The sequence below is a fragment of the Squalius cephalus genome (assembly GCF_949319135.1).
Source record: "Squalius cephalus genome assembly, chromosome: 2".
Taxonomy (NCBI): domain Eukaryota; kingdom Metazoa; phylum Chordata; class Actinopteri; order Cypriniformes; family Leuciscidae; genus Squalius; species Squalius cephalus.
Window position 1 is genome coordinate 52,689,705 of NC_137123.1, and position 15,717 is coordinate 52,705,421.

The following is a 15,717-nucleotide window of genomic DNA, read 5'->3' on the forward strand; positions in this document are numbered from 1 at the left end:
GCGCTGTCTTCATAGACAGGAACTTAAGCTCTACTGATTGCAAAGGCTCAAATGGAGCACTCTGCAGGGCAGTTAGAACCACTGAGAGGTCCCAAGAGGGTACGAGGGGAGGACGAGGAGGATTCAGTCTCCTCGCTCCCCTCAGGAACCTGATGATCAGGTCGTGCCTTCCCAGAGACTTACCATCAACTGCATCGTGATGTGCGGCAATGGCGGCAACATACACTTTCAGGGTGGAGGGAGACAGCCTTCGCTCCAACCCTTCTTGCAGGAAGGAAAGCACGACACTGATCGGGCATTTCGTGGGTTCTTGATGTTTAGAAGAACACCAGTTGACAAAGAGGTTCCACTTCAACGCATAGAGATGTCTCGTGGACGATGCTCTAGCGGAAGTGATGGTAGCCACCACCGCAGGTGGTAGGGTACTCAAACCTGCCTCGTCCCGTCCAGGAGCCACACTTGGAGGTTCCAAAGATCGGGACGAGGGTGCCAAAAGGTGCCCCGTCCCTGAGAAAGGAGGTCCTTCCTCAGAGGAATTGGCCAGGGAGGTGCTGTCGCGAGGAGTACTAGTTCGGAGAACCAGGTCCGGTTGTGCCAATACGGGGCAACCAAAATGACCTGCTCCTCGTCCTCCCTGATCTTGCGCAAGGTCTGCGCAAGAAGGCTCACTGGGGGAAATGCATACTTGCGTAGGCCCCACGGCCAGCTGTGCGCCAGTGCATCCGTGCCGAGCGTGCCCTCGGTCAGGTAATAGTACAGGTCGCAGTGGGTCGAGTCGCGGGAGGCAAACAGGTCTACCTGTGCGTCGCCAAACTGATCCCAAATCAGCTGGACCGACTGGGGATGGAGTCTCCATTCTCCAGCGAGAGGCCGAAGCCGAGACAGCTCGTCGGCCGCCTGGTTCAGGTCTCCCGGGATATAAATGGCTCGAAGCGACCTCAGATGCTTCTGACTCCATATGAGGAGGTGGCGAGCGAGTTGCGACATACGGCGGGAGCGCAGACCACCTTGATGGTTGATGTACGCTACTGTCGCGGGATTGTCCGATCGGACTAATACGTGCTGACCCCTGAGCAACGCACGGAAGCGGTGCAGGGCCAGACGTACAGCCAGCAACTCGAGGCAATTGACATGCCAAAGGCGCTGGGGTCCTGTCCAGGAGCCCGCGGCAGCATGTCCATTGCACATGGCACCCCAGCCCGTGGTGGAGGCATCTGTTGATACAACAACATGCCGGGAAACTCGTTCTAAGGGCACTCCGGCCCGTAGAAAGCTGAGGTTCGTCCACGGGGTGAAGAACTGACGGCAGGCTGGAGTCACTGGGACTTGGAGCGTGCCGTGTTGCCATGCCCACCTCGGGACTCGATCGCGAAGCCAAAGCTGAAGCGGTCTCATATGAAGCAATCTGAGCGGCGTTACTGCGGCTGCGGATGCCATATGCCCCAGGAGCCTCTGAAATAGTTTCAGTGGAACCGCACTCTTGTCATCGAATTGGCGAAGACAAGTCAGCAGTGACTGCGCGCGCTCGCTCGTAAGCTGCGCGCACATGGCGACCGAGTCGATCTCCATACCGAGAAAAGAGATCCTCTGCACGGGGCAGAGTTTGCTCTTCTCCCAGTTGACCCGAAGGCCCAGACGAGCTAGGTGCCGGAGCACTAGGTCCATGTGTTCGCAAACCTGGTCTCGAGAGTGAGCTAGGATCAGCCAGTCGTCGAGATAGTTCAGGATGCGAACCCAGTGTTCCCGGAGGGGAACAAGGGCTGCCTCGACGACCTTCGTAAAGACGCGAGGAGACAGGGCTAGCCCGAATGGAAGAACCGCGAACTGGTATGCCCGCCCCTCGAAAGCAAACCGAAGAAACGGTCTGTGTCGAGGTAAAATGGAGACATGAAAGTAGGCGTCCTTCAGGTCGATCGCTGCAAACCAATCCTGTGGCCGCACACACTGGAGGATGTGTTTGGCCGTTAGCATCTTGAACGGCAGCCTGTGAAGGGAGCGGTTCAAGACGCGCAGATCGAGGATTGGCCGTAACCCACCGGACTTCTTGGGTACAATGAAGTAAGGGCTGTAGAAGCCGGACTTCATCTCGGCTGGAGGGACAATCTCGATCGCACCCTTCGCCAGTAGGGTGGCGACCTCCGCTCTCATGACAGGGGCATTGCCACCGACCATAGTGAAGCGGACTCCCCTGAAGTGGGGAGGAGATCGCGCGAACTGAATCGCGTAGCCGAGCCTGATGGTTCTCGCGACCCAGCGGGACAATCTGGGAAGCTCTAGCCAGGCCTCCAGAAAGTGCACCAGCGGGGTCATACGAACCACAGACGTACCGTCGGTGGGGCAGCGAGGCGGAATGACCGGCACCGGCGAGGGTGGCATAGCGGCCCTGTACGGGGGCACGGTCATTAACCGCGTCCTGCCAGAGGAGGCCAGGGGAGGGCGCGCGTCCCACGGGGGCGTGCTCTGGCAGGGGTCTGGCGACAGAGGGGGATGAGAGGAGCGTGGCCCGTGGGCGGCGCGTGCTGTCATCCCGCACCTCTGGGACAGAGGAGGGAGGCAGTGGCGGGACCCGAGGGTGGCGCGCACTGCGGCCCTCGGACTCTGTGGGCTCAGGATTGGGGAATTCAATTCTGTCTTTAACCACATTAGGGTACTGCTCGTCGTTGTACGAGCAGCGGGGAGTGGAGAACAAAAGATCCTGGTAGCAGGAGTGGCCCTGCTACCAGCTCCTGAACAGAAAAGAGTGCCAATCCTGAGCGGCCCGTCTCAGGGGCGCCGCTTGGCCTGGCGTTTAGCGGGCCGCGGGGCCGGAGAGGCCCGGATGAAGGCTGCTGCTGGGGCCGTGCGGGAGGGGCGGGAGCCGCGGGAGGGCGCCCTCGGCGGCGAGCAGGCTGAGGATTCTGTGCCGACGGCTGAGCAGCGGAGCGTCGGGGCAGAATGTGCTTGATCGCCTCAGTCTGCTTCTGGGCGGTCGAGAACTGCTGGGCAAAGTCCTCGACTGCACCGCCAAAAAGGCCGGCCTGGGATATGGGAGCGTCGAGCAGACGAGTCCGCTCTGGCTCACGCATATCGGCCAGGTTCAGCCAGAGATGTCGCTCCTGGACCACAGCTGTGGACATCACCAGACCCAGGGAGCGCGCGGTCACCTTCGTCGCTCGGAGAGCGAGGTCGGTGGCGGCGCGCAGCTCATCGAAGAGCCCTGGGTCTGTCCTACCCTCGTGCATGTCACGGAGCATCTGGGCCTGGTAGAACTGCAAGATGGCCATGGCATGCAAAGAGGCAGCTGCCTGTCCCGCCGCTCTGTAAGACTTCGCCACCATAGTAGACGAGAATCTACAGGCTTTGGATGGGTGCTTAGGATCACCACGCGATGAAGCGCTTGCCGGACACAGCTACATCGCGACAGAACGTTCGACCGGGGGAATCCCAGTGTACCCACAAGCATCAGCCTTATCGAGGGGAGGAAAGGCGGAGAAAGCCAACGGACGATCACGGGAAGACATGGGAGCCTTCCAGGACCGCGTGACTTCCTCATGCACTTCCGGGAAGAATGGTATTGGGGTTGGGCGGCGACGAGTGTCAGCGGCCGCTCCCAAAAACCAATCATCCAGCCGCGAGCGCACTGGATCGGGTGGCGGGGACCACTCGAGCCCAATGGCCGCGGCTGCCCGGGAAAGCATGGCAGTCAGCTCGGGATCAGACTCGGGCAATGCTGGCACGCCCGAGGGCGGCAACACAGCCGAATCCTCACTTCCCGAGGACTCACGCCCACCTTGTGATGCAGCGATCGACATTGCATCCTCTTCTGGAGCTCCAAACGAAACACGCGGGGCCTCCGTAGAGGGACCAGCGGTCTCAGTTTGAACGCTCACGGGTACCGATGCTGAAGAGGGGTGTGTGGGCCGTGGACGTGTCGGCGGTGTGTCCCACACAGTCACCCTCAGGTCACCCCGGCCACCAGCCGAAGTACTAGCTCTCGGGGAGTCAGTAGATCGGGGTGTGGGTAGGGGGACTCTCGCTCTGACGAGCTCATTGAGTCTCGACCGCAGCATGGAGATGGTCATGTTCCCGCAGTGAGAACATGAGTCATCCACAAACGCTGCTTTAGCGTGATCAACGCCCAAACACGCTAAGCAGAGATTGTGCCAATCAGAAAAGAAAACATCGCGACCACAACCAGAAGTGCACGGGCGAGGCATCTTTAAAAAGACGTGCCACGTGCAATGCTCTTTTTGTGAGAGGAAAACTCCGCGGATGTTGAAGCGAACAGGGAGAAATCACACTAACTGTCAGATCACTGATCAGATCAGCAGGGTAGTGTGTACTCGCTGAAATCGCCGTCACACCAACACCGGAGAGCTCGCTCGTCTCGAAGGATTGAGAAGGATAACTCAGAATTTTTGGCTTGCGTGGAGTGGAGAAGTTCTCGGCTCCGAAGCGAAAACATATCTGCATGTTGCCAGCGTACTTCCTTATATACCCCCTGCGGTGGGCGGAGATACGCTATGCAAATTCCGCAGACCCATGGCATTTCATTGCCATTGGCTCGTTTTATATACTCGAAGGTGATAGGCTTCTAAGCGAAACCCCAATCGTCGTCATCCGACGTAACTCGGAGTGACCACGAAAGGGAACTGAATCCTATTGCTCATAATTTACCCGGGGATGATAATTAATCCTCCTGGATATTCGCAAGTTAACGTTTCACACTGTGCACTCCCAAACTCGGGGTTAACAAACATCCTTATTGGCATATTTGCAGTGCCAGTGTCACTGACTGGATGAATGCAGCACGCGACCTGTTTACATCAAGCTCTATTGCTGAATGTACTATCAAAATGTTTTCTGAGTGGACTATAAAGGTTAAAATGAAACATTCTCTTTTTTGATAATTTCCATAAAAATGTCATGGCCCCCAGATTTTTTTTTGTTGCATGAATATCTGAACATGCAATATTATCAAAAGAAAGAGCAGAGTCTCTGCCTTAAAAAAAAAGAAAAAAAAAAAAAAAGAAAAAAAAAAGGCATTTTTATTGTAGCTTCATGCATTCTTTTTTTTTTTATCAACACCTGAATATGGGTGAGTTTCATAAAATAAATAAATAAATAAATAAATAAATAAAAAATCAACATTCTGAGCAAAAGAATGTTTTTTTGTTTTTTTGTCAAAGACTGTATCTGGATCAGATTTAGAACAATGATCAAAACATACATGGAGTCGATTGAGTCCATTTACACCCGCCAAAGCTTCACAGACCAATAGCTTGTACTAGGTCAACATTTCATTTGGTAAAGTTAGGCAGTTTTGATTTATATGATGTTGATGATTGCATTATTTTGAATATGATTAAATATGATATTGCTTGTTTCAGTTTCTTCTTCGCCTGTGTTTTGATCAGGAGATTACTATTTTAGTACTATTTCAGAAGATGTCATAGCGCCCCCTACTATATAACAGTAAAAAACAAGGAAAGCCGGAATTTTCTGTCAATGGCGGGGAAGCATTATCTCATAAATGACGGAAATTTCCATCAATGGCGGGGAAAGAGTTAATTGCAAGCGTGAAATGTTCCTCTGCCGGGGATAAAAGCAGGTTTCAAACCAACGATAACCCAGGATTAAGCGCAGTGTGAAAAGCAGTGACTCACTCACTTACCTACTGGTGTAGTGATGTAACCTACAGAAAGAGTCAATCGAATTGGAAGACTTCAGTTGTTGTGTAATTTTTCAGCACTGAATATATATACGTACATATATATACACATGTATATACTGTATTTACATATATATATATATATATATATACACACGTTTTTTGTTATTGGAAAATACATGTAACATTTAATAACAAAACATTTAAATTTAATAAAGCTTTATACACCATCCATTTTTTGAGCCATTTTTTTTTTTCTTCAAGATTTAAATATTTGCATACACTGTATGTACTAGTAACCTGCCCTTACATTGAAATGCAAATAGATTGTTTCAAATAGATTTCACTTATGCAGGCCGCTCTTTCTGTTTCAAATAGATTTCACTCATACAGGCCGCTCTTTCTCTTACCTTTTTTTTTTCTATTTCTGTCTGAAAGTGCATGCTGGGAGGTCAAGTGGAATAGCTAGAGGTCAGGGACAAAGAGGGCACATGCTCAGTAATTGGGCAGATCTGTCCATTAACTCTTTTCACAAAAAGACATGGGTAGAGAGAGGGATCAAGGGAGATAGTGGTAGAGAGAGAGAGAGAGAGAGAGAGAGAGAGAGAGAGAGAGAGAGAGAGAGAGAGAGAGAGAGAGAGAGAGAGAGAGAGAGAGAGAGAGATACACAGAGCATGCATAAATGGAATATAGTGGTTCTTCAGAGGTGAGACTGAAAGGCTACAATGTGTCAGAAAGAAGAACTGCCCTAGGGAGAGGAAGTAAACAGAACAGATTAGACAGTTCTAGTAAAGTGTTAAAGGAATATTTCAATCAAAAATGTAATTTCTGTCATCATTTACTCATCATGTCATTCAAAATATTTGTTTATTCTGTGGAACACAAAAGTAATATTGTAAACATTCTTCAAAACTCCTATTTTTGTCTTTCACGTGAGAAAGAAAATAATAGGCTATGTGTTTTAAAGGAGTAAATTAAAGTTTAATTTTGGGTGAACTGTGCCTTTAAACTGTTCTGAACATGATTGTGGGGAAAATGAAGAGGAATAAAATAAACTAGGACAGGCCGAAGCAAACAAAAAGGCAAGTATGGAAGATCAGCTTACTTTTATATTAGAACTCATGTAACAAGCGCATTTTTAAGAAAAATTATGCTGTGCAATGGGGACATTTAAATTTTTCCAGAAGTACAGATCTGGGGATCAGCACTCAAGTCTACCACTTCACGGCTCTTATAATTTATCACTTGAAGGTTTATACCTCTGAGTATGAGTACACTACATAGCCCGAGTTACTTTATTAGTAGTATTGAAGGTATAACAGAGCAATAGGTCGTAGATAAAGAGATTTGAAAAGCCAGGTATATCAATTCCACCATTGACCAAATGTTTGTGTGTGTGTGTGTGTACTTGTACAACTATCTTTGAAAGGACCAGTTTGAGTTTTAGACCATTGGAGTGAGTAAAGTGAGGACATTTTGGCCGGCCCTCACTTTCTGAGACCCCTTTAAAGGCCTGTTTGAGGGTCAAGACTTGGTTTTAGGGATAAGGTTATAATTAGGTTAAGGGTAGGTTTAGGGTAATGGTTCGGGTTAGGCACTTAGTTGTGATGAGTAAGGTTAGGGTAAGCGGCTAGAGATTGCATTGTGTCAATGGATGTCCTCATAAAGATAGATGTACAAGAATGTGTGTGTGTGTGTGTGTGTGTGTGTGTGTGTGTGTGTGTGTGTGTGTGTGTGTGTGTGTGTGTCTGTGTGGCCCTGGTAAATGCTACGTTATGGGGACAAAGATGGCAATATTTGAAATCTTTGTCCTTCTGGGGGCAATTTTTGGTCCCCATTAGGAAAACAGCTTACAAATCATACTAAGTGATGTTTTTTGATCATGTAAAAATGCAGATAGTTTTCTGTGATGGTTAGGGTGTGTGTGTTTGTGTGTGGTGTGGTGTGGTGTAACTTACAGTACCTGTGAGTGCAGTGAGTTTGGCTTCTCACGAACCCTGTTTACACCTGGTGTTGACACCCCTCTCAGATGACACGATTGTGAGCAGAGTCAGATAATGTACATATAATATTTTCATCCTTGCTGAATATAAGTATTCATTTATTGAAAACAAATATTACTGACAGGGTACTGAATGGTATTGCACAAGTTCTTTGTTCATTTTAGTTAAGTCTGCCTAGAAACTGCAGTTGTTAATAATGAATATAAAAATTCAGTTGTTCACAAAGTTGTATGACACTGTATAGGTAAATGTTTTATTTTTTATTTTTATTTTTTTTAACACAACATGGTTCTAACCAAATGACCTGTCATTCTCTCTTTTTTCTCCTTATCTCTCTAGGCAACGAGGGAGTTGTGTTTAGTCATTCAGTGGAAACGCCACACGTTCGAGCTGAACCATTCCAAGACCTGAAGTAAGGCATGCTTTCTTAATGTATGACATTATCATTCAATGTGTGATTCACACCGAGAACCACAGAGGGGTGGGGGAGAGCTAGAGAATGAGAAAAAGAAAGGGAACAAGACACAGAAGGATAGAGGAAAGTCATAAAACATGAACTTAATGAATGTCCACTTCCTAATTGTCCATAGAAGCTTTATATCCTCAATATTCAGTGACAAACTGTCCCATTCATTCTCTGTTATGAGAAAGAGGACGCGACCTGTCTGACACGCCCAATCCATCACTGGTGGATCAGCCAATCAGATTGATCTAATCTCTTCCGTCTGCATTAGTCGATATCTGATTGGATGTCCAATAGGTCACTAACACATCCCGAAGCTTCTCACTCCCCCAAACTCTGACATTATCACTACAGGAAATGATGTACTGCCATGATGGATGGAGTCACTTTAAGTGCAAGTAGGCAGGTTACTGAGGGGAACTGAGAGCTTTTACCACCCAGTTTGGTTTGATGGAGCACTGCTGGGTGCTTTCCAATTCCAATATGAACTTGCTTAATGCAAATGCACCAGGATCACATCTTCTTCATCGTTAGAAAAAATGGGAAAAACGATTGGATTAATGGAGGGATGGTGACATCTTATACTAGACTTTCAGTTTTCAATGGGAGTGTTGACCCTTTTTAGTTCCATTTCTTTTTTTAATGGAAAACATTATTAAGATTTGACCCATTAAGGGGTCAGGGTTTGGCTAGTTAGCATGGTCCACTTAGCCCCTGCTGGTCCATGCTGTAATTACACCATTTTGTGTGTAAAATCTTTGCCATCTTCTTCTATTTATAGCTGTGTATAAACTTTCTGATGTTATTATAAACCAGCGGCCTACACTAGATGTCTTGTACATGCGATCAGTAATTGTTTAATCAGACACAATGTTTTGTGTGAGAAAAAAAAAAAGTTTGCTTCATCTAAAGCTAATGTTATGCCAGTTCTGCTAGCATCTAGAAGTTGTCGCAGTTCTTTTAAGGATTTAGGTTTACATCTCAGCTGATTCTGTTTCTTCATGTAATCCCAGACTTATTCAATGATTAAGTAAGATCAGATTTAATCAATGTAATCCCAGACTTAATGATTAAGTGAGATCAGATCAGAGATCAGTCTGGGCCATACCATCTGTTGTCTCATTGGATTATTACAGTATTTACAAAAATAATATTTGGACATCTGAAATTGACTTCCTACTGCAACTAAAGCAAAAGCTAAGTAAATCTTAAAGGTGACATATTATGCTCCTTTTCACAAGATGTATTATAAATCTATGGTGTCGCGCCGTTTTTGTGTGTGTCCCTTTAAATGCAAATGAGCTGCTGATCCCCGCCTCTGTTCAGAAGAGGTCGATCCTTTTACACGAGCTTCGGATACTCTGGCATTAACAAACGCAAATTTCAGTCAAATCTCAGAAATAACCCATAGCAGAGTGCAGCCTTACAGAGAGACTCAGGAAGAGATTGTAACTTTTAGATGCACCTGGACATTTCTGAATGGTCAGTGGATACATGGATGTAGTTGTTGTGGAGTTCTTTATAAGAGAGCTGTGACATTTGTTGGTCAAATAGTGTTCTGTGCTCGTCTGTGCAGCAACGACAGAACAGTTTGCATGCTTTGCTCGAACTTTTGCCATTGCGTTTGAACTGGTTACACTGTTGTCGCTTGCGGAAACCAAATGGCGGTACCGTGGGTGGAAACGTGCAGATTAAGGGGCGGTAATATTATAATAATATCCCCATCCTACGTCAGAAGGGGAGCAAAATTAGATCGGCTTAATTTTTGACATGCTTGCAGAGAAAGGCTTACCAAAACAAAGTTACTGTGTTGACACTTTTCATGTTTTCAGGGTTGGTAGATGCACAGGGGACCCAATTATAGCACTTAAACAAAAAAAGTCAGATTTTCACGATATGTCCCCTTTAAACTTTTCCGTGTTAATCAGAGTTTTTGTCCTAATCAGCCTCAACAGCGAAATGCAACAAGCGTTAGGGAATTCTATTTTAGAAACAATTATTTCTACAACTTTCTATTTCTACAACGTCACAGCTGAAACAACAGCATACAAAATATGACAATGATAATCTCAGGTACTGATTATCGTTAAAAGAATGAGTTTGTGAGTTTGAATATCATTCTGCATGACCTTTATAGCCTTACTGAAAGTGGCAATTGATAATTCACCTCAGATCTTGGAAAATAAATGAAAGGAAACAAGAACATTCAAACTTGTGAACAAACAAGTGTATTCTATGGGGGTAATCAATAATGTGGGGGAGGATGATATTTTGAAAGAGCAGTCAGAACTCCTTATGAAGGATTTAAATTAACTCTTTGAAACTAGAATTCAGTCATTCATTTAGTAGACCACTCCTAACAAGAGGTGCTAATATGGTTTCAGGTTTGCTTGGTCTAAATACATTGCTGTAAAAACATGCAACATTAGATGACTGAACTTTATTGACAACTTCAATCTTTTCTTGAGTCAAAGACAACTGTTTAAACCAAACGGCCTATACCCAAACAAAGAGGGCAAGAGTGCTAAAGGACAATATCTACTTCTCCCTCCATCATCCTTCAACAGTGTGTGCCACTGCACTCAATCAAAATGGCACACACTCACCTGGTGAGTGTCTAAAAGACCACAGGACTTCACATCAGCATCTGAATGTGAATGCGATTGACATATCCCACAAGGACAATGATAACACCAGGCAGCCACAACCACTGCTCACGGACACAATCTCAGCTGAGCGACTGCCCACAAAGTTTACTACAGAGAGGCTGTGACGAACTAGAACAGCTCCACGATTCTGCACCCAAGGACGACCTCCTGGGAAAAAAAGCAAGGGAAACCAGAGTAACTGTTTCATCCTCTGATGACACAAGCCCCAGCCCCTTTCAGCAGGCATGTTATCCCTGTCTCTAGCAACTCCACTTTTGAGCTTCTCAAGGAAAATGGAGGAACTGGTGTATGCTGGAACAAAGCTCTCCCACTCTATTGCTCTGAGCCCACGGATATCAACCTAAAAGTGAAGAGCCCTGCAACCACCAAAGCCTCTGTATGTCTGGTTCCGACTATGATAACAGCAAATTTCTCAAATTAAGTGAAGTAAAGTGACGTGAAGGCCGAGTATGGCAACCCATACTTGGAATTTATCCTCTGCATTTAACCCATCCAAGTTAGTGCACACATATTAGGAGCAGTGAATCTTGAACACACATTGCAAACTGTGGATACACACCCAGAGGAGTGGGTAGCCATTCACTGCAGCATCCGGGGAGCGATTGGGGGTGCTTGCACCTAAGTCCTTTCCTGCTGGTGTTGAGAATCGAACCTGCAACCTTCAGGTTACAAGTATGACCCTCTACCCATTAGGCCACAACTGCCCTCGAATATTTACAAAACAAGCGGCAACCCAGTGTGCCTGTAGCTTTCTCTGTTCTGTTAAGTGATAGAAAGTCTAAGCCTTCTCAAATCGTACAGCAAAATCTACTGCCTATTAAATGTCAATCAGAGAAGTTATTTAAAAATAAATCACTTCTAGTCAATGAGATCATCAATACGAACAACCTGGACTTTATGTTTCTAAATTAAACTTGGTTAGATGACAGTTGCAAGCCAACAGCCCTTTCTAAAGGCCCGTTCACACCAATGACGATAACTATAAAGATAACGATAAAGATATAATTCTAAAAATCGTTCTCCATATTAAAGAATAACAGAGTTCACACCACAACTATAACGATAAAGATATGAGGAACGATATCGTTGGGATCACTTTCAGAACGATTTTTTTTCCAGCTGTCGAACGATAAAACAATCCACTCTAATTTAAAGGTCTCGCGCATTTAAAATGGATCTGGATCATCCGGGCGCGCGCGTGCTTAGAATAAAAGGACCGTTATCGGTCGTTGGTGTGGACGCATATATAGTTATCTTTATCGTTATCTTTATAGTTATCGTGCTTGGTGTGAACGGGCCTTAACTTTACTTGTGTAAGTGACTGTTGGGAGAGGTGAATGCATAGCTGCCCTATTTAAAGATGTCTGTCTAAAGATTACTTGTCTTTTGAATATCTAAGTATAGTGTTAAAAGTTGTTCCACACATTTTATTGGTCATTATTTACAGGCCTCCGAAATATTCTCCAGCCTTTATTGACGATTTTACAGAAGTGCTATCACCAATCTCCTCTGAGTTTGACTGTGGTAAATAATGACCCAGCAGCTGATTGTGACATGTATAGCCTTTCGAATAAAGGGATTTGTGGTTTTTGATGTAACTTTGAATTATAGAAGTGGCAAATTGATAGATTCAAGTTCTGTTTTTTTTTTTTTTTTTTTAAATAGAAAACAAAAAAGGAATGGTTTAATATACACTGTAAAATCCGACAGTTGTTCTACAGTAACTAACACATTTAAGTCAACTTTACTTAATGTAAACTTAATTGTAAAAATCTAGTAATCTGTACTATGCCATGTTAACTCAGAAAACCCAAGTTAAAGGGTTAGTTCGCAAAAATGAAAATTCTGTCAGTCATTACTCACCCTCATGTTGTTCCAACCCCGTAAGACTTTCGTTCATTTTCGGAACACAATTTAAGATATGTTCGATTACATCTGAGAGCAGTCTCACTCCTCTATAGGCTTCTCTGTAATTGGATTTTTCCGGCCCAGAAAGTTAGTTAAGACAATGTTTAAAATAGTTGTAAAAAGTGACTACAGTGGCTCAACCATAAGTTTATCAAGAGACGAGAATACTTTTTGTGCGCAAAAAACAAACAAAAATAACGACTTTATTCAACTATTAATTTTCTTCTGTGTGGGCTTCTGAGTGAGTTCACGTAGTGCAACAGCGCAGCACTTCTGGGTTGTACATCAGAATGTAGGCTCACTATTGGCCGATGCTGGTCATGTGTGTGATGTGTGTGATGCGTGTGATGCTGGCCTGAAACTCAGCATTATGGTGATTAGTGTTCCATTTGGTTGGGCACTTGGAACTTCATTTATATTATTGTAATTCTCTTCCTATTGATGCAGTGATGCAACAACAAATCACAGTTAATTGGCTTCAAAGGAAGGGAAATAATAAATTGGTTGCTTTTAGAAGTTGACCAAACTAATTAACTAGTCAATTGTTCATGTCAAATAATGAAATTTTAAAATATATGGTTAACTCTTATATCACAATAACCTTGTGAAACTTTTAATTGGGTTGATATAATTCCTCATTTGTGACAATATCTTGCAATTGAACATGCTTGAGTCACACACTAGGGGTTGCACGACTACTGATTTCTGCTAGTCGATTTCTTATCAAAACAATACTCGAGTTACTCGACTACTCGTGGTTCATGCTACTGTAAATGAAAAGACATAAGCTAGATCTTATCAATAAACATTATTTATTCATAGCCTAATGCAACAATTACATAAGTAAACTCTCAAAACATTATAATTATGACATTTCATTTTAAAATTTTCATGTAACAGTCTCAAGCCAAATAAATAGCCGTTCTTGCCTTTCATTTCAGACGGGCCGTTCACATATCGCGTCTTTTTCGCGCTCAAGGTCGACATTTCAAATGTAGGCGCGCGGCGAGCGCGCTCATAATGGAAGCAACATGGTGCGCTAGTTTTTCCAGGTGAGTTTTTCCTTCTCATCTCCAGAAATATATCTAGTAGTAAAGCTAATGCAAGGGCTAGAAATCAATTAATCCTTTGCTGATACTCCTTCGTCGTCATCATGGAGAGCGCAGTTCATGGTTGGTTGCATAGCAACGACAGACGGGAGCGCAAGCGCTTGTAGGAGACAGCGGCACGGCCGCGCTTTCCACACGTTTTTAGACGCAATATGTGAACGGCCTCTTGCAGAGTTGGCCAATTACTATATTTTTGTCATGCTTGATGAAATATTTCCACACATCTGATGGTGACGTTCGCCATTTTTAATTCATTTATGGTTAATGGACGCTCGAGTAGTCGATTGTTTCCGACAGCGTCGACTAGTGGTTGAAGTAGTCGATCTATCGACTACTCGACTAGTCTATGCAAGCCCTATCACACACAGACTTCAACATTCAGCATGCAAAACACAACAATGGTAACAACAATGGTTGCTATACTAAGTCAAGAGTAAACCTTAAGTAAATTATCAATTATCTCTCTACAGTTCTTTTTTAGTTACTAGAACTCTTGTAAGCAAACTTCTGACTAAGCATTTGTCAGTACAACATACTATTCCTATTTCACTTTATGTATTTTTTTAATTTTTTAAAGAAAATCATTTAGCATGCATGTCTAACTAATTAATTAGATTGTACGGTTTAGGGCAGATTAAACATATTGCCAATGTAGACAATTACACTTCTATAAGATTTGTCTATATTCTAAATTAATATGAATGAATATCACAATATATCTGAATTATACCCGAGGGGGAGGGGGAGTACCGCCACTATTTTTTTTTTTCCACTTTCAGCACTGGATGCAAGATATGCATCATTCAAGGTACTGTGCTTTGTCTCATTGTCCACCAATGAGTCTTTGACCACTCATATTGAACGTTCATAATAAATACATAATATTTAACATTTTTACCAATAAATCCACAGTCAGTTTTGCTCTCTGTTCTGTTGTATTAAAAAAAACTAATTGGGACAGATAACGAGCATTGCTGTAATTTCAGCCCAGTCTGCGGTAGGGATGGCTCGATACCACAATTTTGGCTTCGGTACGATACCAGAATCTAATACCTCGGTATCGATACTAAATCGATACCACAGGTGACCAATAACCAGCCTCAAAAGTTAAATGAATTGAAACAATTTTATTTTAAAAAACACTGCTTGAAACTCTGCTGAAACTCTACCAAATGTACAAACCAAAAGTATCAAAATGTTCACATTTCAAAATGTGAAAAAAAACTTCACTTCCTTTCTGTGGGTGTCAAAACAAGGAAAATTTAAATTACATGTACACCATTAGCTGTCATGCATCAACAGAGAATTATCAACATTTATAGCATTTATTCATCTTGGTTTGCTTACTGTTTGGTTTGTGTTTGGGTTCAAATTAGTTTAATGCATTCCATAATGTTAACATGCTAAACTAGTATTAGTATATTTAAATAATAATTACTGATTCATCTAGATTAATAAATGTTATAATTTAGGTCAGGTTACCTAATGAATGTTTACAAATAGCTTAATTGTAAAGTGTTATTCTAACATTAATATTAGTAATATTCATATTACTACTATTACTCTCTCTCTCTCTTGGCTGATTCCTCTAGGGGTTGCCACAGCGGCAGTAATAGTAATGCCATTTATTTTACTACCACTAATACTAAAATTGATATTACTGATCTCTTTATTCATTCAAATTCAATTAATATATTATTGTTTGAAAGTGCAAAAATTATGAGACCTAAACTTCATTCATTGGTTCTAGTGTGTCATGCAAGCACATTTGAGCTTTCGTGTTTACCGTATCTTATTTCATTGATAAGCAGTTATGTAGGCTATGTGCGCTGATCAGTGTTGTGAATAAAAGTCTAAACTAAATCAGTTGAATGATGGACTCACCTGTCGATCTCTGAACTCCTTGAATAAGTCA

General features: G+C 43.8%; 1 protein-coding gene across 1 annotated transcript in view; it reads left to right on the forward strand.

Moving 5' to 3' along the window:
- The window catches only part of sgcz (sarcoglycan zeta), a 279,764-nt gene that overhangs the window by 237,628 nt on the left and 26,419 nt on the right, over nucleotides 1-15,717 (forward strand). The window contains exon 6 of the mRNA XM_079898802.1: nucleotides 7,993-8,065. Coding sequence (XP_079754928.1) covers nucleotides 7,993-8,065 — 73 coding nt within the window. The remainder of the gene's footprint in view (nucleotides 1-7,992; nucleotides 8,066-15,717) is intronic.